The 25568-nt window shown below is 41.1% G+C and overlaps 1 protein-coding gene across 1 annotated transcript; it reads right to left on the reverse strand.

Moving 5' to 3' along the window:
• Window positions 1-3603: 3603 nt before the first annotated feature.
• TALDO1 (transaldolase 1) lies at window positions 3604-18778 on the reverse strand. Its single transcript, XM_054971444.1, has 8 exons — window positions 18494-18778; window positions 9553-9676; window positions 9156-9263; window positions 7860-7991; window positions 6388-6563; window positions 6057-6254; window positions 4697-4842; window positions 3604-3713 (listed from the first exon to the last, which is right to left on the reverse strand). The coding sequence occupies exons 1-8, from the start codon at window positions 18588-18590 to the stop codon at window positions 3681-3683; spliced, it is 1014 nt and encodes a 337-aa protein (XP_054827419.1). The 5' UTR covers window positions 18591-18778; the 3' UTR covers window positions 3604-3680.
• Between the last annotated feature and the right edge of the window lie 6790 nt (window positions 18779-25568).

Genomic DNA, 25568 nt, shown 5'->3' on the forward strand with positions numbered 1-25568 from the left:
CAAAGCCTTGCCTCAAATTAAGCACTGAAGCTAGTTCAGACAATAGGTTGAATCCAGACTAAACTGGCAATTTCTACCAATTCCCCCCATTGCTGCTGCAGACCACCACCCATGCATATATCATCCATTATCCATTCCAGTTTGCTGATGGATAATTTAGGCTGGCTCCAGATCCATTCCAGTTGTCTAGAGATACTTAGATGAATATGTCTGAATGATCCTAAGGTATATGAATACCATCATGACAGTTTGATACTTTAGGGGTTTTTATTAGAAACAGCTGTGTCTTAATCATACTATAGTTATTGCTACCTCTTGCCTTCTGATGTGTTTTGTTTGTAGTCTACATTGGCTGCTTTCATGGGCTGGGTCCCATATAATCATTCTTTGTAAGTATCCAAAGACTACTACAAAGGTATTTGGGTGACTTGAGCTGTATCATGAATCACAAGTTTTAGTATGTGGTTTTAACATACATGATGTTATCTTATACTAAATCAGACCATTGGTTCAGCACAATCAGTACTGTCTACTCAGACTGGCAAAGGTCTTTCATATCACTTCCCACCCAATCCTTTTAACTGGAGATTCTGAGAATGAGAATCTACACCCTTCTGCATGCTAAGCTGGTATTATACCAGAGTCACAGCCTCCATTTACCCTTAATACTAGACATAGACTTACTTTGATGATTTATTGTTCTACCAGGTTGAAAACACTGTAGAGCATAGCACAGCTGCTATTCCACGTGGTGCATTACAAATACATTTACTTAAACCATTTTGCTCCAATAAGTTCTGAAGAAGTTCAGGGAGCCCTTTTCTGTGGAACCTGTTCAGCTGCCCATACTTAGCAGCTCATTCTGGGTGGCTCTTGGCCCTACTGCAGCAATATATCTGGTTCTTCACAGAAATATTTAGACATACTGAAACATGCCAGCTTTTAGTATTTTATCTGCCAATTTTCTTTTATTAATATAGCCACTACAATAACATGATGCTCTGTGTTTGATAGTGTCACTCCTCTTTGCCCACTGGTCCCTAACGGCGGGTATACTTGCTGACTTTTGTTTACTGCATTGTATATCTCTAACAATGCATTCTTCTAATGTCTTCTGGCTTCTTACCTCTTAGTTTTCTGTTTCTTCTACTGAAGGTGTGGTACAATGTATTTATACAATCAGCCTCAAAGATGCCTCAAGCTCCTGATACTTATGACGTAGAAAAAATACTTGCAAAACCATCAGTATAGATTATAAATTGGGCAGTTGGACATGGGAGCCTTTTTTGCCTCTAAAATCAGAAACAGTTTATGAAGAGACAAATATGTTAAATTTACATTACGTATAGTTTAGCAGATACTTAGCAGGTCTGTAATCAGTAAAGTAGAAATTTTATACATTTGCTAAAAACTTTACAATAAGCAGTAAATTGTTTTTTGAGCAAGAGTTGGATCACAAAGTTAGTTACTTTTTTCAAAGTCCAAAACCAGCAAATCTAAAAGTTTGTTCCTCATTTTCCAAATCCAGCCATAATTCAAACGGTAGACACTTGCTCCAGGAATGATCCTCACTGTGAAATAAGGGCTGAAGGAATGTGTATGGTAGGGCAGATTACAGAGGCACTGCCCATATTTACCTCCTCCGCTCCATTTTTGTACATCATTTTAAAAAATGAGCTTCAGTCAAAAGTGGGAAAAGAGAGCTAGTTTTCTAATGTTTTTGTTCTGCATGTGCAAACATCTGGTGCACTAATTTCCTAGTTTCTTCAATAAGCCTTTTTATAAAAAGTTTCAGAAAATCCCTCACTGACAACACTTAAATACAATGTGATTTGAAAGATACTAACTCCTTAGGTATTAACATCATGATATGTTAAAGTACAAAATTTCAGCATTTGAACTGGAAAATTTTACACCAACAAAGACATTACTAGATGCAAAAAAGCAATGGAGGACAGTCCAAAGTTGCAACCAATGACATTACCACCTGTTTTTTTCTGGAAGGCTTGCAGTCTGGGCACTGCCCCTCCCTCCAACAATTGATCACAGAGACAAGCTATTCCAGCCCAGGAACAGGCCTCCCCCATGTGTCTCAAGAAGCTGTCAATCCCTTGGAGAACCATGCTGGCAATCCTATTGTAATAGGTGTTACTTCAGCAGAGGCAGTATCAGTCCGTCCACACCACCAAGCCATTGAGCAGGAACAGACTGGGAAGTGAAAACTGCCCTAGAGCAAGCCAAGCCGAGTGGCCCCCGTGGTATTATAAGCTAGCACTGCAGGGCCACTCAGCTCAGTGGGGCTGACAGCAGGCTCGTGTGTTGCATCAATCCCTAAACTGGAAGCAGAGGAGACAGCAGGTGAGTTGACACAAACTGCCATGGCTGATGAGACCTGTATGGCTCAATTAGCACCTGAGGCTTGGGCAGAGTTGCTGGGGCTTGGCTCTGCTTGCTCCTAGCCCACAGTGACCCTATAAAAGCAGTGGCCAAGCAGGAAATTTTTCTGTAAGTTAAACGGCCAATCTGACCCTGCCACCAGGAGATTAGTGCTTTCCAAACTAGATGTGGGGGAGATAGTTGTAATTTTTTTATTTTAAAGCAACATGAAATATCACTGTCACAAGAAGAAAGACTATTAAAATACATTCAAAACTTCTGTTTGGTTTTTTGTCATCATTCAAGAGAGAGTACTTGTATGGTTGACTATTTGCTCTTTTGATTTTTCACCTGCCCAACACTTCATTTGTAAGATTTAGAGACGTCTGGAGGTAGAGCAATAGATGTAACGCAACGGTGTGTTAAATATCACAGAGCCATAGTCAACATAAACCAGGGCTGGTAAATGCACATGATTGCCAATTGTGAACATGAGTTCAGATGTCATACTAAGGCAGTTTAGCTTCTTTAAGCATGGTTTGGTGTGATTTCTGAACTAAACCACTGATTCAAGTCCATCTGCTACATCCATGTTAACAATCCATAGTCTTCCTCCATAGAAAAAAGGTTTTCCCTTTAGTACCTGCTTACTACAGTATGAAGTCCTCAAACAATCTCATTTCTTACTTCCAACACAGTTCCCCCTTTCAGACGCTACAACAGAAGCTGCATTTCCTGGGAATGAAAATGCAGTTCCCATTATACTTCTGAAATACAAATAGTGGAAACACTGACATATCAAGTTTTTAAACAGAAAAGAGTCCAGTAGCACCTTTAAGACTAACCAACTTTACTGTAGCATAAGCTTTCGAGAATCACAGTTCTCTTCGTCACATGCATCTGACGAAGAGAACTGTGATTCTCAAAAGCTTATGCTACAGTAAAGTTGGTTAGTCTTAAAGGTGCTACTGGACTCTTCTATTTTACTGCTACAGATTAACACAGCTAACTCCTCTAGATCTATGACCAAGTTTTAAAAATTACTGATATCATTTGTAAGGGGGGAGGGAGCCTTCCAAATCAATTGGTGGTGGTGAAGTTATTTGAAAATTTATAAATTTATAATCTTTAGTGGAAAACAAATTTCTGTCACCCTCCAGGAGTGGATTTTTGATATATAAAAGTGTCAAACATTGAAAACTTTGTTTACAAATCTACATAAAAGCCTGGAATACAGAAAATTTATTCATATATGATGTGTAGACAGTTGTACATCCGTTCTGCACCCAAGAACTTTGGTTTGTCTACTTTCCATTTGCAGCGCTGAACATTCGCTCCTAAGAGGAAAAAAAATAACTTAAGTAGCCAAACTAATCATGCATCTAAAAACCAATGTGTCACAGGGACAAACTACAAGTGACAAATGACACAGGTTGGACACTTGTCAGCTTCCCTCAAGTTTTGATGGGAAATGTAGGCAGCTTGGCGGAATGTTGGACAAGTGACAGTTGAAAAGTCCATTGGATAGCAGTCGGAGAGCCAAGCTTCAAGACATTTCCCATCAAAACTTGAGGGAAGCTGACAAGTATCCAACTAGTGTCATTCGCCACTTGTAGCTTGGCCGTCAGTCTAATACAGTACAAATATTCAATACAGCAATTCCTAAAATACTTGAAGAAACAGTAAGGGGGAGGTGACATTTCCATTTTGAATGAGTAAGCATATAGCAGGTTTAGTTGCTCATAGCTTTTAAGGTCTACGAGGAAAAACCTAAATAGCCCAAGCATTTATAGTTTCTTCTAGACTTTTAAACTCAAGTGTTTTATATAGGTCAGTAATTCTACTATGATATCCAAGTATCTGTGATAAATATTTTAAATCTCACCTTCAGCAGAAAGGCAATTGTGGAACCGTATCTCATGAAAGGGTATACTGTTGGACTGTTCATTTACTGTTAGTAACATACAAAAATGGTAACATCCAACAGAACTTGTGGATAAGCCTATCATGTTTACATTAGCAGCCAAGGAAAGCAGCTCCACAAACGAAGACAGCAGCAATATATGAAGCTGTCTCATACTGAGTCACATTACTATATCAAGGCCAGTATTGTCACCTCTGACAGGCGGCAGTTCCTCCAGGGTCTCAATAAGAAGTTTTTCATATCGCCCACTATCTGATCCTTTTGACAAGAGATGTTGGGATTGAACCTAGGATCTTCTGGCTGTTAAGAAGGGGCTCTACTCCTTAATGCCAACAGATGCCATTCTAAGAAACCTGGGAAATAGCCCTGTACCCTGGTAAAACCTCTTAAAGTTACCTTTATCATCTGTTCCAGTTTAACTGCATCAGCAGCAAACTTTCTGATCCCATCAGACAATTTCTCCACAGCCATTTGGTCTTCATTATGAAGCCAACGGAATGTCTTCTCATCTAGATGGATCTTCTCCAAACTAGATGCCTGGGCTGCAATGAGAGATACACCAAATGACAGAATCTTCACAAATACAACAAGCAAAGATTGTCCCCTGCTTTCTCCCCAAGCAGCTAACAGCATCATTCTAACCTTGCCCCCATTTTATCCTCACAACCACCATCTTGTGAAGTAGATGAGGCTGAGAGAAAGTGACTGTCCCAAAGTAAGTGCCAACAGATGATACACAGCAAGTATTTACATGAAGCAGCCAGGTATTTGGCATTCAAAACATATTTAACTCACAGGAGGAATGATGAATAATGCAAAAGCAAATATTCTCAACTATACACTCATTTGGGTATTCTCTGATCAAAGATGAGTGGACATGTCTGCCAACTAATCTGTACAATGGGAGATATGTTACTAAACAGATGCAGAGATTCAGTCTTTTATATGGTGGCAGCTTACAGTTTATCCTCTTAGCAATTGTACAAAACACATGCTTCAACAAAAGCAAAATGAGAGCAATCTATCATGAATTAAAAATGTTATATTGAAGCAATTTTTTCTTTCTAGATAGTTACACAGATTTTTCATCTCACATCAGCTCTGAGTTCTTTTCCAAAATATTCACTCAGAATTAACTGTACTTAAAAGTATCAAACTAAAACCTGAACTAATTTTACTCAATCTTTGGTCAGACCAGAATCTGCTAGGAGGGCCAAGGGATTTAATAGCCTCATTATTAGCCACAGCTAAGGCTACTCTTGCCATCCTATGGAAAAACTTCAACCCCCCCCCCCTTCTTCAATATGTTGCATAATAAAATCTGAGACTACTTTTACGGATGACATCATTTACCCACTCAAACAAGTAGATTCGGTATGCCCTCAATCAAGCTTCTATGAAGGCTGGTTACCGGTTTTGGACTATATGCTTAGCTAAGATATAAAACCAGGCAAACCATATCCAGCTGATCCCTTCAGTTTCAGAAAGCCCATCTCAAGAGATGGCTCCTCTCAAAATCTGGTCGTCGGTTACCTCAGCAATGTTCTTTCCACGGTTATTCCTATATGTGTATATACTTGTCTGCTTGAACTATTGAATTTATCTTTGTTTCTATGTTATATTGCAAAGTTGGGTTCAAAATGTTGTGTTAACTTTTTATAAAACAATTTCCCCCCCAAAATATTCACTCAGTATACAGTATTTAAGTATATTATCTCCAATATCAAGTTGATGCATACCAGAAAAGAAAGCTTACCTTCCTTGACACTGAGCCTTGGAGTTAGCTTACTAGTATCTTTACTGAGCTCTCCCAGAAGCTTGGGTGAAATGGTGAGATAGTCACAGCCAGTCAGTGCTTTAATTTCCCCAGTGTTTCGAAATGAAGCTCCCATCACAATAGTTTTGTAGCCAAACTTTTTGTAGTAATTGTAGATTTTAGTGACACTTTTCACTCCTTTAAAAACAAGGAATGCAACATTATTTCATTTAGAATAAATGCTTGAAACACTGCTTTTCTAAAAACTTACTCACTAAAGAGTCAGATTCTCTTCCTTTGCTGCATTAGCCATATCAACTAAAACAATTACCTGGATCCTCTGTTGGCTCGTAGGCTTTTTTGTCTGTATTTGCAACGTGCCAATCCAAGATACGCCCAACAAATGGGGAAATGAGTGTAACGCCTGCCTCTGCACAGGCAACAGCCTGAGCAAAGGAAAACAGTAATGTCATGTTGCAATGGATCCCATATTGCTCTTCAAGAACCCTATAAAGTAAGTTATCAGAGCAGAATTACTTTCCCTACCAACAGCACTTGTACTGATGAAACAGCTATAGATTTTTTTAATATAAAATCATCTTCTAAATTACATTACTACATTTTAAAAACTAATAATTAGGAAGTTTTATCCACCATTTGCCTCACTTAAACTCTGAAAATGTTACCAACTACATCAGAAAGTATTACAAGGGCCCTAATGAAGACGGGTACCTTGACCTGGATAGCCCAGACAAGCCCAATCTTGTCAGATCTCAGAAGGTAAGCAGGGTAGGCCTTGGTTAGTAATTGGATGGGAGACCTCCAGTGAAGACCAAGGTTGCAGAGGCAGGCTATAGCAAACCACCTCTGATAGGGCCAAACTACATGAGACGCCAGACACATGGTCTTCACATCAGGTCTCACGAGCTTACCTGGGAGGGGTAGTCTTAAAAAAAACCCAGCCACTCAATGCGATTCTCAGCTGGACAGAATCACAACTGAGGATTCTCTCTCAAAAATCCTCCAGGAACTTTGGATGGGGGGTGGGGGTGGGGAAACATAACAAGAGACAGGAAAAAAGCTGAGGCACAAGAGGGAGAATGCCAGTCCCTCCCATTGTTATTCTCCCAGCAGGGAATCACACCACTGAGCTGATTTTCTCTTGTGCTTTCCTGCTGCCTCCTGTTACATCCCCACACCTCGGTGCCGTCTCCAAGCTCCTGAAGAAAAGCCGAGCCAAGTGGATTTTCTTACAAAGAACAGTAGCTTGACTGGAGAGATTCTCTTTTTCAAAAATCCACTCGGCTTGGTTTTCCTTCAGGAGCTTGGAGACGGTGGGGGTGGGGGGGTGGGATGTAACAGGAAGCAGCGGGGGGAAAGCCGTGTGTGAGAGAAAAAATCAGCAGTGCGATTCTCTGCTGGGAGAAAAATAATGGAAGGGACTGGGATTCTCTCTCATGTAAAAAACCTCAGCTTTTTTACTGCCTCCTGTTACATTACTGTCGTCCCCCTCTTGTAGGATTTTTGAAAGAGAGAATGAAAGAGACCCTCCAGTTGTGATTCTGCCTGGCTAAGAATCTCATCGAGCGACTGGGGTTTTTTTAAACTACACTTCCCAGAAAACCTTGCAGGACACGCACCTCCGTGTCTCGTGCAGTTCTACTCTTGCCTTAAAAACACCAGTAGGGGTCGCCATAAGTTAGTTATGACTTGCAGGCACTTTTCACCACCAATCAAGATAGGTAGCAGAGGTGTGTGATATTGAAGAACTATTTTACATCAATGAACAAGATACAAACTTACTTGCCAGCCTGGATCCCCTCCCATGTTGAAGACAGTTTGATGAGTATACGGTCTTTATTAACTCCTGCTTCCTTATAAAGGTCTATGAAGTGCCTAGCCTTCTTAACCATGCCTTCCTTGTCAAATGACAACCTTTGGAATAAAGGGTTTTTTAAAAAGGTTACAAGCATTTGTCATTTTATCTTTAGTATATATTACTTATGTTACTGTTATCCACCCCTCAAAACAGGAGATGAGATTATGCTAATCTGCAGCAGAATGCTAGTCATTGTGACAAGCATTGATAATATGGCATCACTGTGACTTAGCAGGTTTGTGTTTTCTGGAATCTGCTCTATCCAGCTTTCCTGAATCAAATTAGAGAATCTGGGATCCAATCCAGGAACCCAAATCCAGACTTCTGGATAAATCCGAGGAAAGTGGCTTCAGCCTATGGCTAGCTCCTTCCTGAGTTTCTCTGGCTTTTTTCCCAAGAGGTGAGGGGGAGGAAGTAGTGGCCAATCTGTGCAGGAGTTCTCCCTGTCTGCCTGGGTTCTGTGACTGACACTCATTCAGTTGGGCTAAGTTGCAACAGTGTCTCTTGCTTCAGCTTGGTTTGAGTGGAATTCTCTATTATGGTATGGTTCTCTGGTTTGATGTTGGTCCCCTTGATTCATTTTGGAGTGTGCCTTGGGCCATGGCAGCCTTGCTTCTGTGTGTTTCTGCCTGAGAACCTGCTTAGAAATGTTTCCCCCATAGGGAGTAATGGAGAGTGGCAGGGGCACCTTCTTCAGGGGTCCATAGAACTGGATCCCAGAGTTCAATCTTTTTGAAACCTGAATGGTCTTTAGAGGACAGTCAGGAGTAGGTTCCCCAAAGATTTGGTAGATTTTGCTTGAAAAATACCATCCCCAGCCCTCTGGATAGCTCCCAGATAGTTTTCCCCATAGGGAATAATGGGCAAATGTTGGAATCTCTGTTTTAATCAGACCAGAGAATCTTTCCTGTATTTTAGGAATGTCTGTTTTTTTGGCACTCCTAAAACCCAGATCAGGATTTCTCAGATTTTTTTTTGTGCACACCCCTACTTCACTACATTTTATCAAAGCAGATATGCCCATTTCCCCCAATGCCCATACACTTTCAAGCATAAAGATCATATATACCTTCTGTTATGTACATATAGTAACTAATTAGGAATCTGTTGGCAGCGTATGTACTTATGGAAAGTTAGTGTGCATGTTCCATCACTCTCAATTCTATACTGTCTTTATCTAGATTAACTTCAATTGACAAATGATTTCTTAAAAGACATACCTTGCATCTACCTCTGTGGACACACGGCCAGGTACCCTCTTCAATATTTCAGCACCAAATAATACAAAAAGCTTGTCACAAGCATTTGTAACTTGATCATCTTCTGACCTGGAATTATGAGAGAAAATTATAAAAGCCCAGAAAAACCTTAAATAAGGAAGCCAACAATTTGGTGGTACTTATGTAAGAAAAGCTTGCAACAGCTAGCTTCTGTACTTTATACTATGGACTGATCTTGGTCTTCATCTTCATAGCCAAACTCCTTCACTTAAAGGTAAGTTTTTGAAAGCTGGAACCATGACACTAAACTAAAACATGCAAGGATAAATGGAAACAAAGGCCAGTAACAAACAAAAATTCACAACTGTAAGCTTATATATTATCAGCACTTACTTACCCACCAAGTTCCTTTCCATGTGCAATAGCATCTTCCACTAACTGCTGGTAAGATGGCATCTGGGAAGCAGCCAATATCAGGGAAGGATTGGTAGTAGCATCCAAAGGCTGGTATTCCTCAATGGCTACGGAAATAAAAGCAGCCAATAACAAAAAAGGTTTTTTAAAGAGATGCAACAGAATGGAAAACACAGTTAATGGGTCATTCCTGTAGTGTAATCTGTATATTTCAGTATACTTGTTGAAGCATGCATTGCATAGAAAAATTCACAACTGTCAAGCTGGGAAGCCAATGGTCCATTCTCTGTGCAGAATGAATGATAATTATACTAACTAGGAAGAAGCAGAGCCCTGGCTCTGCTGGATTCCTTCTTCATACCGGGTTTGATTCCTCACTCCTCCACTTGAAGCCAGCTGGGTGACCTTGGGTCAGTCACAGCTTCTAGGAGCTCTCTCAGCCCCACCCACATCACAGGGCGTTCTGTTGTGGAGATAATAATGGCATACTTTGTAAACTGCTCTGAGTGGGTGTTAAGTCATCCTGAAGGACAGTATATAAATCGAATGTTGTTGTTATACAAAAAAATGCAGACTCAGAAACTGAGTTATCCTGGAACTGGCTAGGTGACAAGCCTCCTCTCAAACAGTTTTCTTTGTGCAGGGAATTTTGTTTGTATGGAAGAATTTGGAATCTAGAATTTACTTCATTTATACCCTGACTTTCTCCCCAATGGGAACCCAAAGCAGCTTACATCGTTCTTCTGTCCTCCATTCCCGCCCCTCCCCCTCAACCAACCCTGTGAGGGAGGTTAGGTTGAGAGTATATGACTTGCCCAAGGTCATCCAGAAAACTTCTATGGCAAAGTGGAGATTTCAACTTGGGTATCTTTCCCATGAGGAAAGGCTGAAGAGTCTGGGAGTATTCATTTTAGAAAATAGATAACTAAGAGGGGATATAAAATTTATAAAATGTTTATACATTACGTATAGGGTAGAAAGAGTAGAAAAAAAGAACTTATTCTCCTTCTCCCAAAATACTAGAACTCAGGGATGCCCAAGTTGATGGGTTAAGGGTGTCAGAACACACAAAAGGAAATACACACAAAACACAAGACCAAAAAGAATGCGTCCAGCTATGCAAACTACTTAGGAACTTCCTTGTTCATAAAGAATGAGGAAGTGCTATATACTTCACCATTTCCCCACCTCAGTCCTATATGCCATTTCCTCTTTATTACTGTATCTCCCAGATAAATCCAAAAATTTGTTTTCATCTTGCAAAAGACAGCCATTGACCGAACAAAGCAAAGATTCCTGTAGTTTAGTACTGGAACAGTACCTACAGAAGCTTTATTTCAATATTATGCTGGGCAGACCTGGATCCAGAACAGGCATATCTGGGAGAAGTAGAAAGTGAGATACAATACTGACAGTTGGGAGAAAAAGGAGGCTGAACTTGCTGGTGATAAGAACTTAAGTTCGAAATCTCAAAGGAATTGTGGAGGGGGAAGTATTTTACATATTCCATTACTAGGAATGTAGTAAAATGCATATTATGTACTACAACGGAGGGAAAGAAGATCCTTTAATCAATTTATAATCTAAAAATATAGCCCACTCTTTTAGATTAAGGAACAAAAGTGGTTACTCATAGCAAGTTGAGTAAATAGAATTCCACACCTTATTCATGCCTCTTTGTAACCTTCTTATAAATAGTTACACAAGATTTCTAGAGAACTAGACAGTTTCCAGTATCTTCTAGTTATACTGCTCCTGAATATGGAAGTTTCATGTTTTGGCTAAAGGGACACTGAAGACCTATCTTTTTAAAGTCATTATAGGACTTTCTTTGACATGAGTTTTTTTCTGCTTTCTACTCCTTTAAAATGGAATGTACGGTAGGAACCACACTCACAGCTCTGTCCAGCCAGATATTCTTTCTCCTAGTTGACATGTTACCTGGTACAGCATGTGGCAGTGGCAGGTGCTAAAGAAGATGATAAGCTAGTAAAGTTTTGCAAGAACACCAGGATCTAGTAGGCACTAGGCAGCACTCCAGAAACTGGTCAGTGGTCCTCTAATGTATTGCAGCTTACCTTCTGCCCAACCGCATCTAGAAGTGGCATATGAAGAAACTACCTACAGATTTCCTGAATATGCAAGTTCAGTTTTTTCTTTTGTATGTCTTTATAGATAAACCGCAGAATCATGTAAATTTCAATAACAAGAGTTTTCATGACTGAAGTTCTTGTGTTCTACAACAAAAGTTCCAGTCTATGTAAGGCACAAATGACTGGAGATCACATTAATAATTTGATATATATTTATCTCAATACAGAAGTCGGCAATCTATGCCCTGAGAAATTTAGAGATCAATGAACTTTTAGTCTGCATAAAGTTTAAACAGTGACAGTGTTAAAAACAATGTTTAGACTTGGGGGGGTGGAATCCTATGTATCCTAAATTTATGTTCACCTTTCAGGATGGAGGGGCTAGCTTCAAGATCAATAAAAAGAGATTTGGTCCCACAGCTGTCTAAACTTTTCCACCTGAGAAAAGGCACCACTGTAAAATTTATTTTTACAATATAATGCTTATGGGTACTGCATATGTCATTGTGGGTGCACAATTGCTATTAGCGTCTTACCGAAGAGCTCAGCCATTCAGATTTCAATAGCATGATGTTAAGTAATGGTTGGTCTGAAACTTAACATCACCTCCTATATAGAATCATTCTAGCCATATAACATCCATAATGTTTGCTCCTCCCTCATATTCCATTACGAAACAACAGAAGCCATTCACAAGACTGAACAGCATCCAGCAGCTCCCCCAATTCAGTGTTTTGTAGAGGATAGTGTTGGACTCCAATCTGGAAGACTCAGGTTTAAATTCCCACTCTTTCATGGGAGCTTGCTAGCTGACCTTGGGCCAGTGACAGCCCAACCTACTTCACAGGGTTGTTGTGAGGATAAGATGGAACAATGTAAGTTACTTTGGGTCCCACTGGGGAGAAAGGAGGGGTATAAATGTAAATAAGTAAGTCTTTGTTCTACCTCCTGGGGTGGATGGCTTCTCTGTGGATGACCCCTGCGCTACAGACAATACACACATTCTGCAACAAATATACTCTGGAAACATTTTGCAAGTACATCTACTGCCTAGAGCAAAATATGATTGAAATCTGTTCTAGAGAATGCCAACAAATCTGAATTTTTTTTTGAAAAACAAGTTACAAACTAGAAAGATGTGCCTCATATGTTGATACCGCAAGGGGGTATAAAATAAAAAGGCCTGTACTGAGTGCCAATCATCTCCAAACTAACTTGAGGACATACAAATTTTTCTAAGTAGCACAAGTTGCATCACAGAAATGAAGTATGTCTGCCAGCATGTAAAAATGTTGACTTATATTATGCCATAATAACTAGGTAAATATACAAGGCAGCAACAACTCTCAAAGCATATCATTGGTTTCTGATAAATAAGTTGGCCTCACCAGGCATGGGCCAGATATTGCTTCGTCCATCCTGGAAGTTAGATATTAGATGAGGCTAACTGCAAGGTTATCTTATACTGTAAATATTTACTAAAGACTCAGCTCTAGTTGAGTTTCAGGAATTCTAGATCTTCATCACAAGGGATATTTTTTCCATTTCCAAGGTGCTTCAGCTTACAAGATGATTTTGTCTTGATAATCCAACAATTAATAATAAAATAATCTATCATGTCCTACATGTCATAATCATACCATGCAAAGAACTCTGACCTGTCCCAATTTGCTAACTCACTGCTCATCAGCAGGATGCAATCACTTGTTAAGCAACAGAAAGATTTCAGTATCTTTCATAAGACTATTTACAAAACACTGCTTGTTCTTCATGCTAAATTTCACTTTTATCATATGTGTGCACAGCCATAATTAAATGCTATTCCACAATGTAAAGCAAAAATTTTGTAATTCAGTAACCCAAATTCTAGGACAAAAGCTGATAAATTCTGTTTAATTGCATTATTTGCTTATGTTGCAAAATTGATTGTATTTCTGGTGGTAACAGGCAATCAGAGTCCAGTATCCTCCTCTAATGTCCATCATTTCACTAGGCATAACACTTTCAACACATACACGAAAGCTGGAATATAACAGAGGAGTTAGCCATGTTAGTAAAGAGGTCAGCACCTTTAAGACTAACTGTAATGATTTCAAGAAATGGGTGCATGTATCTTTAAATGCTTGATGAGATAGGTGCAGAGTGGGGGTGAAAGAGAGGAATGAGTGAGTGATATGATTGGTTGATGACTGAGAGTGGGGGCAGAGTGAATGCAGTTTGAGACTGACAAGAGAGAGAGAAAAGTTTCAGTCAGAAGAAAGCAGGCTAGCTGTGTGCTGCCTGAATATGCTGAAGTGTTTATGAGAGAAATATAACCTGTGTGGAACCTAAACTGAGCATGTTTGTGAAAGGACACTCAATCAGGGAAAGGGAGGCCAGCTGTGTGCTGCCTGAGCAGGCTAGCTGTGTGCTGCCTGAGGAGTTTAAAGCATTTCTGTGAGACAAATATTGAGTTATAGAAAGAGGCTAACTGTGTGTGAAGCCTTGGAAGAGATCTGTGTGAACGAGAGTAAATGAAGTAACTTTAAGAACCGAGAACTACTTTTATGAAACCAATACGCTTCTTAACTAAATAAAAGTTTATTTTGTTTTTTATATCGCAGTGTAGCTGTCATTGCTATATCCCATTCCTATCCTCAGGGCCACATAGAACCACGAAGGAGCCTGACGCTTTGGGAACGTTACCAAAGGGAAAATTTAAATAAAATATCTTGGAATAAAATATTCCTGGTGGCAGCAGACTACCCAGAGGGTTAAGGGATAGATTAAAAGAAAAATCTACCCTAAGGAAAGTAAATGTCATAACACTAACCAATACACATGGGCATGAATTGAAACATGAATCAAATTTCATGACGAATTGAGCCGATTTGTGTATCGCGAAAATGTGTTTTGTGGGGCCGCATTTTTCACGAAATCCATGACTTTTGGGGCCAATTCATTCAACTTGTGAATGTTTTGTAATGCCAGACAGGCTGGCACCAATCCATTGATTCCCTAGACAACATAGGCCCGGAATGTCTACAGACCGTTTGTTGCCATGGAAACCCCAATCTTTGCCCACATAACCTTGATAGGCAGCTCTCCCTGCCAACCTGAGAGCTCCCATTCTGTTCTATGAGAGCAACGAGCAGGGGGGAGATGGGCCTTCTGTAGCCATGGGAACACCAATCTCACCCCTCCAAACCCTGTTAGGCAGGTCTTTCTGCCAACCAGAGAGCTCCTGTTCTGCTCTACGTGTGTGTTTCTTATATAAGGCACCGCTCTGTGCCTTTTGCTTTCAGTTCCAGTAGACAGAGGGAGAAGAAGGAGATGTTGCTGGGATTTGGAGTGAGTGAGAGTGGATTTGGGAGCTTTTGGGCTGGATTTGCTGCTGCTTCAAAAGAGACAGAAAAGCCTCTTTCTTATTTTCTGCTCTTGACCTTGCTGGGAAGATTGTTGGGTGAGGTTGCCTTTTTTTCTCCACCCTCAGGGCATTGCCTGGCTCTGGGGCCTAGCTTGACAGAGGGCCCCCCACCCACCCCGAGCCCGTGGCACCCAGGGGAGACAGAAGAGAGGCAGTCTCCTGGTCAACGTATTGCAATTTTCAACAAAATTGGAAGGTGGCTGGAGGAGAGCCTACTGAAATATCCCTGCGAGTTTGGCATCTCTGGGTATGAAGGGGGCCATTGCAGAGCCCTGGGATCTAATGAATCACGAACCTAATGAATTGTTTCACGAAATGGGACAATGGGTTGTGGTTCGTGGAATGTGACGAACCACGAAACTCAATGTTCGTTTTCCCCCCATTTTGTGGCCATCTCTACTAACCAGCTTTGTTGTTGCAGCTTTCAAGAACTACAGCTCTCTTCGTCACATGCATCTGACTAAGAGAGCTGTAGTTCTTGAAAGCTTCTGCAACAACAAAGCTGGTTAGTCTTAAAGGTGCCATTGTACTCTTTACTATTTTGAAATATAACAGGTTACTGAACTTTGCATGTAGTACCAATTGCTGCTCATGTATGCATCCAGAAGTTGAGTACACGTAGTCCCTCCTTTAATTACAGGAACAAACATTCTAATTAACTTTATTTAAATTTCATTATCAACACAAAGTATTTCTAAAATAGTAATTACTGTTTACAGGCAGAGATGTCATTAGCACGGGGCTATGTAGTGCCCATTCGTTTGCTGACCCATGTATGGGTTGCAGTACATTATCTGTCCGCTTCCCTCCCCCTGTATGTTGATGGGCAGGAATCTGGAATTGACCCTGTCTTGGGACAGTTATTATCTGTTGTTGATTTGATGATGAACTGTTGTTTTATGAATTGTTTTAATATTTGTATTATATTTTTATAACTGCTGTACCTCACCCTGAGCCCGCTTGTGGGAAGGGCAAGTTAGAAATGTTAATAATAATGATAATGATAATAATAGAACAATCAAGAAGTCAACTGGGACTGGCTTCATACAGATTGCTGGGCAGTAAGCTTCAGGCTGACCTGAATTATAGAATCTAAGCAATAACCGCCTTCATCATAGTATACAGTGAAGCTGGTATTTTGGACTGAAATTTAAAGGCTAAAAACATTATGTGAAACATTTCTGTCACAGTTTATCATAACTAGGGTCTTCTACCAAACCAATCAAGCGAAGAGGCGGCAAAGTTTACAAGCCATGCTGCTATTTAGATGAAAGTTAGGTGTAGCACTTATACTTTGGAACAGGCTTGCATTTGAAAACAACAGTCTGTGATCATCTCAACACAAGGTTTTCTAAAATAAGAACACCACAAAGAAGTATTGATTACAGATTATTAACCCAATACTTTTGCCCAGTGCTTTCTTTTCTAAAAAAAAAAAAAAGAGGTGCAGGTACTCATGATGTTCAATGCCTTGGCATTCCAAGACCATCAGCCAAAAGAGGTATCAGTACCGTGGAAAGAGGTACCAGCAGGAAAAATAGACCTGTTTTTGCCAGGACTAAAGCCCTCCCATCAAGGACAACTAGAGAAAAATCTTGTAAGAAAAATGGCTGTTTTCCATTTATTATTGGTTAGCCTAGCCTAATGCATGTTGCTGAGTTTGACTGTCAAAGGCTTATGCAAGCAAATCCATATAAGTTATGAGTTGCAAGACATAAATTTACCACATAAATAAGCACACTTTCCCAGCATACCTTAAGGCAGCTGTTCACAAACAACAATAGTCCATACTGTGCTTAGAGATGATCTATTAAAGCAAATCCTGATGATGTCAAGCAAAAACTCAAATCTTTATGCACTGTGAAGTAGTTAAGGAGAGCAAGGCGATTAGAACCCACAACCCAAAGAGTTTGGCAGAAGTGTGATGGCTTTCCATGTCACAGATAATTCATCATTATGGCTACCATTTTAAGCAGCCTTGCATTCAGCTGGCATAAATTTGTCCTGACAAGCATTTCAGTGATGTGGAGTTTGCAAAAACAAAATGGAATTTTCCCTTCCCCCTTCACATGTCTTCTTTTGACCTGAGTACACAATGTAGTTGCTTTGCAAAAAAATGTAATATTACAATTTGAATCTTTTTCAAACAGCCTTTTCATGCAGTAAGCACAAGTTAAGAAAACATGGCAGTTCAGAAAGAAGCTAGCCAGCTGGCCAAAACATTGCTCTGTGATGCAACAGAATTCTAAATGCACCTCATCCTAAGAAGAGGAGGAGACCTGGATGTCCTTCAATTCAAGAAATTCAGCTGAGATGTGAGGTGGGAAGTACAGAATAACCTTTTAATTTATAACCCTATCCCATGAAATGTTGCTTAAGAAGATCTAACTACATATGAATCTTGTAGCAATCAGCAGGAACACTTCTTTGGTTTAACTGTAACAGGCATGCACTCCAGTGATGGCATCACTGACTTCATCCAGACCATAATGTTCTCTTGAACCAATTATAAGGGTGGGATTAGAAAGGGGGGTTAACAACCACACTTCTACTAAATTTCGCCAAGCGCAAAACCAGACAATAGAAATTCAGGAACTAAATTCAAGTTAATGAGGTCAAGCCTTGATCTTGTCCTGGATCTTCCAACCTATGGCGGAGTGGAGAGACCTGCCACTTCCTCTTTCCAGTTCCAGTAACCTTTATTGGCATAATCACTTCCTTTTTCCATATTAGTAGCACTTAGGTGAAGTGGCTGGACCAATAAAGCCTGGCTGTTCTAATCCTCTTAACCGCAACCTCTCCTTTGTCCATCACCATATTCCACCCTCCCGACTCGCCTTATGCCTGCTCCCTTCACCTCAGTACTAGCGGCACCGAAGGAACGTTTGACTCTGGAGTCTGCAGTGCCGGGCACACACGATGTGGCAATAATTCAGCAGCAGGAGACAGCAAAAATAAAGAGGAGCTCTTCGGCACCTTAAAAACCCACAACATTTCATTCTAGCATATACTGGACTGGAGCCCACTTCATCAGACGCATTAGTGAGAAGCATTTCAGACCCACTAGTGAAGATCCATTCATTGCATCTGAAGATGAGAGTTCGACTCCAGGAAATAAAATTTGGTCACGTCTTTAATGTCTGCTTTTAATTGGAAGTAAGCGCCTATGAACATAGTTGGGCTTACTTCCGAGTAAAAACTGCTATGATTAAGCGGGAATGCAGCACTTCCTCTTTCGCACCTGCCGGTTTGGGGGAAGGAGAAGTAGGAACGTGAAACAAACTAAAGCGAGCGAGAGCAGACCCCCGATGGGGGGCGCCCAGCTCCTGAGAGAGACCGAGGGAGAGTCCACCAGTTCGCCTTCCCCGCGGTCTCTTTGAAAGAAGAAGCGAGCAACTGACGAAGTGCCAGGCAGCGGGTCTCACCATGAAAGTCCCCGGTGTCGGCCACCACCGTGGTGTGCTGCTTCAGTTGCTCCAGAGCCGACTCCATCTTCTGCCTCTTCACGGGCGAGACTGACATGGCCCCTGGCGAAGGGAGAGGGCGCGCCGCCGCCTCGCGAGACCCTTATATACCCTCGGAGGAGCTAAGGCCGGCTCGCGCCACCCGAGGCTGTCACAGGCCAGCCGAAAATGGTGGCCGCGCGAGACTGGAAGGGGGAGGAGCCAAGCAAGCTCGGTCGGGCGCTTAAGTCGAGTCCATTTCCCCATTCCTCTCCCTCCGCTCCACGCCTCCACAGGCTCGCTGAAAGGAGGGGGCTGCAGCACGAGAGCGCGGGAAAGGATGAGCGCGCAGACGCACACGCGTGCTCTCCGCCTTCTTTTATTCTCTCCGCAGCCAATCACGGCCAACAGTTGATCGTAGGCGGTGGGAGAGTTGGTGGTACCCGCGCAAGGAGAAGGAAGTAGCCAATCGCAAGACAGAGGACAGAGAGGCGAGGTGTCTGAGTGGCTGCCCTCCTCGCTTATCCCTTCTCCATTTGTATGAGGAAATCCATCGAAAGGAAATGTTGCACCAAATAGCCACGATTGTAGCTGTCGGGAGGTTGTCATCCCGCCTTCTTGTTATGCACTTCCTCATGCGCGTTTACTAGCAGCCGAACACAGAGGCGTCTCTTTGGCCTGAACAAAAAGTGGCCGGGAACGCTTCAGCTGCTTAATTTCTTTGTACATGATCGCTCTTAAGGGCATGGGAGCTGGCAGAACCAAAAGAAAAACTGGCAACTGTCGTTGCTAGTGATGCCAGGCTCTAGGTGGGGCCTGGAGATCTCCCAGAATTATAACCAATCTCCATTTACAAAGATCAGTTCGCCGAGAGAAAATGGCTGCTTTGGAGTGGGGACCGTATGGCATTACGTCTTGATAGATTACTCTATTCCCCAAACCTTGCACCTCCAAATCTCCAGGAATATCCCAACCTGGAGCTGGCAACCCTACATAGATTTGACTTTTCCCCCCGGAAGATCGGAGTCCATTGCATGGACTCCTTTCCTTAGATGTTCAGGATTAACATTAAGTCAAGACTTCTATACTGCATTTAGACATAACAAAACACCAATATTAAGCTGGAGTGTGTAGGGACCTATTATGGTTGTGTAAATGCAGCCACATACATATGTGATGGGTGTTTTCCACACAGGGATGGGATTTTGTGGTTATCCCAGTTGCTGCTGTGTCTGCAGATTAATTTTGGGTCTAACCAGATTTGAGAAAGATTGGAGATAACCTGGAGGAGTCCATAGAGGTGCACAGTTCCGTGCAGAAACTGGAAAAAATAGCTTTCCCAAAGCAGTGAACTTCGGGCGGATAACCTGTGTGAAAGTCACTGGGGTCTTGCACATCTTGGCTTCATGTCAGTTTTTTGTAATGTCTGAATGCAGTTGTGTGGCTCAGATGGTCTCATATTGCACTCTCAGCTATGCATAAACCCAAGTGTGGCAAATTAGAAATCTTTCCAAGCTTTTATCATGTAGTTCAAACATGGCATATATTTTCTAGACACACCACTCTATATTATGTCCTCTACACATGAAGACACTTTTGTAACCTTCATTGATTCTTCGGAGGAAGTATCATGTACTGATTCTGAGCATGTTATCACTAATATGAATTAGAATCCTCACATAAATACCATGTCCTGAAGTGGAAAATACGCATTATTTCCAGTTTGTAGGTATCCCAATTGTTGGTTTGAAGGAAGGATGTTTAAGAAATTGAGTGACTGCACTAATCCAGAATTTGGTTTCCACTGTGTTGGAATATAAATCCAAATCAGTTTCCTCCAATAATAGCAGAAAGTCGCTGCTTGGATTGAAGTCCTTTGGCAAGTAGCCATTGGATCAATATCTAAATACCAAAAAGGAATGGTTCAACTGTACTAAGTTTTTAAAGGAAAGAACAGCCTACAACAGGAGATGATCACCTGATGAAATAGTTGTGTACAGATTATATGATGAAATAAACTTGCTTACAACACTTTATGAAATAATAACCCAGTTACAGCATTTTCACATGGGAGGTTTAAATGGGCTTGGTCGAAAATGGTTTGTGGCACAAATATAAAATGCATCTACATTCTAGTTCCATTCCATATTCTCTACCCTTCTAAACCCATTGACTTCAATGAATTAGCCTCACTAGCTAAAGGTTTGAGATATCTTGTCCTTCCTGAAGATAAGCTGTTTGTTGTTTGTTCTGGTCCTTCCTTTGGTGATTTATATGTGAAAGGCCAGAGGACCCTTCAAAAGGTCCCAAACAACTAACAACTTTTATGGCCTTATCTGTTCTCTATCACAGAGGGTGAAATCTTGTCAGGAAATGCAACTTTATTTTGCAGGGAGGGAGGCAGGGAGGGAGGGAGAGCTAATGGAAGATTTCTTTTTCCCAAAATATAGTTGGTTCTCTGTTTCTAACATGAGCCAAAAAAGGCCTGGTTCCAACCCACTAACAAATTCTGACAACATGTACAAAACTTAATAAATTCATGCAAAATATCTGGATAAGCCCATAAAGCAGAAAATCCTAGGGATTTGGGGGTAGAGCTGAGGGAGAGTTTCGTTTGGGGAGAGGAGAGACCTCAGTAGGGTACTGTGCCATAGAGTCCACCTCCAAAGCAGCTGTTTTCTACAGGGAAACATCTCTTTCATCTGGAGGTCAGTTGTAATGCTGGGATATATCCAGCCACCACCTGGAAAATGGCAACCCTTCCTATCTAACTTTTTGCCTTTAAAAATATTTTGTAGAGTAAACAAAAGCCTTTTATATATAATATAAATCACTTAAGTATAATTTAATTCTTGTCGGCTAACATATATCCAATGTATTTTTTTTTTATGTGACAGGTTTGTTATCCCAAAACAAACTTCTGCTTACATAGACGAGGAATTTCAATGCATTTCAAAACATGGTTATATTTTCCAATGAATTCTTGCAATATCTTTCTAGGAGGACCCCTGCTGTGGGGAGGCTGAGGGCCCCCTTGGGCAACCAATGGCAAACTCACATGAGGCACTCAGTTACAATGGCAGCTGAAGCACAAGACTGCTCACCCTTCCTGTTTTATCCTATTGCAATTTCCATGATTCTTTGGGCCTTTGTTCCTGTTTACTAGTATGTATTTGTGTGTTTATCAAGAATTTTTAATAAAAAAGGAGTCACGGTTTAGATAAATAATTTACAAATAAATGTTACAGAAGAATTAAGAGACTCTGAAGGAAGATACATGACTTTGAAAATCAAGCTCCCAGAAAGCAAGATATACACACTAGTGACAATATGCCTCAAACAATGCAAGAGAAAAAATTATGAAAGTGTTTTTCAATCATTCTTAGATTTTCAAGAAGAGACATGAATGAAGTAATGGATCTTAAAAAAGATAAGTGAAAAAAACAAAAACAAAGGCAAACTTCCCCAAAATGTGTTTAATTATGTTACAACGGGAAGATGCTTGGAGGATCAAAAATCTCAGTGCTAGAGACTACTTTCTTTTTTGAAAGACACCAAACATATTCAAGGATTGATATGTGCTGGATATAAAAAACCTTAGTTATTAATCTAGCGAGTGCAAAGATACAACCAAAAATCTTTGCTGATCACAATCAGTAATAACTTGGGAACAAAGCAGAGGTAGAAGGGGAAGATGAAGATTAATCTTTTATGACAATAAGACACAGTAAAAAAGGGTTACTATTATCATATAATGTTTACTGTTTACAGTATCATTGTTTATTACATGTTTACTCTTTTTCTTTTGATGTAATTATAATTGTGATATTGTTTTTATTTATTTTTTCTGTTCTGTTTCTATTTATAAAAATATTTTTCATTAAAAAAGAATTTATACACTGCCTTAAAAAACCTGTGGCCCACACAAAGTAGCTTAGTTCTTAACCTAGGCTGACTCCACCCACTTTCAATGTAGCATCAGTCAGACTACAATGCCTCTATTGGGCCCAACATACTTGCTTGGCTCCAATTTACATTTGGGGGATGTTAGAAGAGGAGGACTTGATGTTGTCCCTTTCCTCAGGTTTCAGAGGGGGACAAACCAGAGAGTTAGAAAGATAGAAAGGTTAGGGCATCTGTTTACTGCATTGAACTATCCTTTGATGTGTAGATTGCTAATCTCAGGACTTCCTCCTCATGACATCCTTCTCTTCTTCCCTTTGTCACACTTCTACCTTTTCTCTCCATCTTGTACCATGGATGCAGGATTTGTCCTGCCATCCATGTCCATCTTAGACTAGATAGGTAGATAGGAATCTATCTCGCCACTTTCCTATAATAAAGAATTCTTACTTCTTTTCTAAACCTAAGGCAAGTGTAAGTTTGTTATTTTCTTGCACTCACACCAGCCACCATGCTCCAACCACCCATCACGTTTTCTCTGCAATCTACATTACTTTGTTAAGGACCAGTTTCTGTTCCTTTTAATTGGAAAAAGTAAGTCTCTATTTTATTTTACTTTTCAGTTACATTATCATTACATTGTATTTTGGAAATGGAACACTGGGGAAGGGTAGGGCCTATGTTTCCTTGTTAAAATAGTTTTGCTTGTTTGCTTGCTTGCTGCTGCTGCGGTTTTTGCTGAGTGCGGGATGGGTCTATATATCTTTGACTGAGAACAGTTTTTTCTTGGCAGTGTGTGTGTGTGTGTGTGGCTGCTTCAGCCACTCCTAAGGTCCCTCTTTCAATTTCATTCCATTTTAAATGGTGAGGTGGTATCTATTGAAGAAAAGGACAATTCTTAAAATGGCAGCCTGGATGTGTCTCTTTGGAGCAATGAGAAAGCCCATCTGCACAAACAAAATTGGGGGGGAAGGATGCAGATCAGAGGCCTTTTTAAAATTTCCTTTTGCCCTGTGTGCAGCCCAGAGAGAACATTGGCAAGGAATGTTCATGTTCATGCTCTTCATTTTTCTGTTACCTAAAATGGTGTGGTATAGTTTCAAAGGGGCAACCAACTAGCTAATGTTTAGAGAAGAAATTGGGGGAAAAATTGAGTAGCACTTTCAAAACTACAGGAAATGTATTGCTGTAGGATTTGGGGATTCTTTTGGTAGATATTTTGTGTCTTCTTCAAGCCTGTGATTTTCTATGTTTGCTGAAGTGAATGCTGAACCAGTTCCTTTTAAAATTTAATTAATGGCCCAAGCAAGCCTGTTAAGCACTCTTTTAAAATGTCTATACTCTAAAGAGTTGGTCAAGTAGATGGTATTGACAATTGCAGCTACAACTAACATAAACTGGTTTCAAGCATATAATAGTATTATTGCACAGTGGCTTACTTTGCCCAGTGGTTGTTTGGATTAAAAGCTATAAAACACTTTGGCAAATTTGAAATGCTATTACAAAAAGTTAGAAGCTCCAGGGACTACATCCTGCCTGCACACCCCAGGCAAGCCTGTCCCAGTAGACATTCACACATATTTGCCAAGGTCCAGAATATAACATCTAATGTGTTCAGGCCAGAATATTCAAACAAGGAAAATGTCTGTATCAGCTACTACCAGAATTAGCTAAACTTATCAGAATACACCTTATCATACCTGTTTCCTCCTACACCTCAGAAAGTTCATTCCTATGCCTTCGTAAAATAAAGACCTTTCTATGGTCAAGCATGAGACAGGCAAGGCTCAAACACATGGCTCTTCTTCATGGATATAAACAGTTTTCTCAGAAAATTTGTCTTAATGGTATAGCTAATGAGTTCATTCAAAGAACATCAATTAGAACAAACACATTCAGTGTAACTTAAAATCCTGGGTGGCATAACTGTGAGTTTTCTTTGGGTCAGGCTCACAGGATAGTCACGTGATGTCGAGCTGGAAGGATGATTGGATTTGCTACTGTTGGGGCAATATCAGCCGCCCTCAGGCGCCCTCCTACCTGAAGCAGGCCATCATCATCGAGGTAGGGGTTCAATTTGAGTAGCGTACTGTTCTTTGGTATAGGTGATCTCTTCTTGGCAGTCTCAGGTTCTTCCAGGTAGAACTCATGTTGCACTCTTTGGAGGATCAGGATCTCCACCCTGCGTCACACTTCTGGTGAAGTTGGCCCTGTGTTCTGGTGACAAGTGAAGTGGATAAGGCGTGCCACCCCTAGAACAAGTGGTGTCCATTTGGAGAAGCATTCAAATCGCCATGCTTCCAGGTAGCAGCCAGTCCTGATTTCCACTTTCATGCAGGTGGCTTGAGGCCGAACATCATTGTCCTGGTCTGGGTCTAGGAGCTCATCGTGTTCTTCCTCGTGCCGTAATGAGTTGTCTGGATGCAGGAGGACTCAGTCAGCTGAGAGGCAGGGACAGACCACGTTGCGTGGTTGGCTGGATTCTGATCCGTAGGGACATGTCGCCACTGTTCAGGGCGGGAAGACTGTCGGATGCGTTCTACTCGGTTGCTAACATACACGTAGAACTGATGGCTTTGTGTATGTATCCAAGTACTACTTTGCTGTCCGTGTAAAAGGTAGTGTCATCAAACATAAGGTCCATTTCTCTCTCTATCATTTCTGCAAGCTCTACAGCAAGCACAGCACTGCATAGTTCCAAGCATGGGATGGTGTGTCCCTGTTGTGGGGCTAGCATGGCCTTTCCCAGGATGAAACCCACATGGACATGGTTCTCACCACTGACAACCTGTAGATATGCCACGGCTGCGATAGCCTTCATTGATGCATCTGAGAAGATGTGGAACTCTCTGCGGGAGACGGTGGCAGGCGAGACTGGTACGTAGGTGCGTAGTATGTGGATGGCTTGCAGGCAGCTGAGCGAGTCTCTCCAGGCCTCCCATTCTTTTCTTTGGTTATGGGGAAGAGGCTCATCCCAGTCCCTGGTACCTAGGGAAAGAGTACGTAAGAGATGTTTCCCTTGGATGGTCACTGGTGCAGCAAACCCCAAGGGATCGAATAGGCTGTTCAATGCTGACAGGACTTCTTGTCGTGTGAACTGTTTCTCTTGGGCAGGCGCTCGGAAGGCGAAGGTGTCCTTCTTCAGGTCCCAACT

The sequence above is a fragment of the Eublepharis macularius genome, chromosome 2, assembly GCF_028583425.1.
Source record: "Eublepharis macularius isolate TG4126 chromosome 2, MPM_Emac_v1.0, whole genome shotgun sequence".
Classification (NCBI taxonomy): Eukaryota; Metazoa; Chordata; class Lepidosauria; order Squamata; family Eublepharidae; genus Eublepharis; species Eublepharis macularius.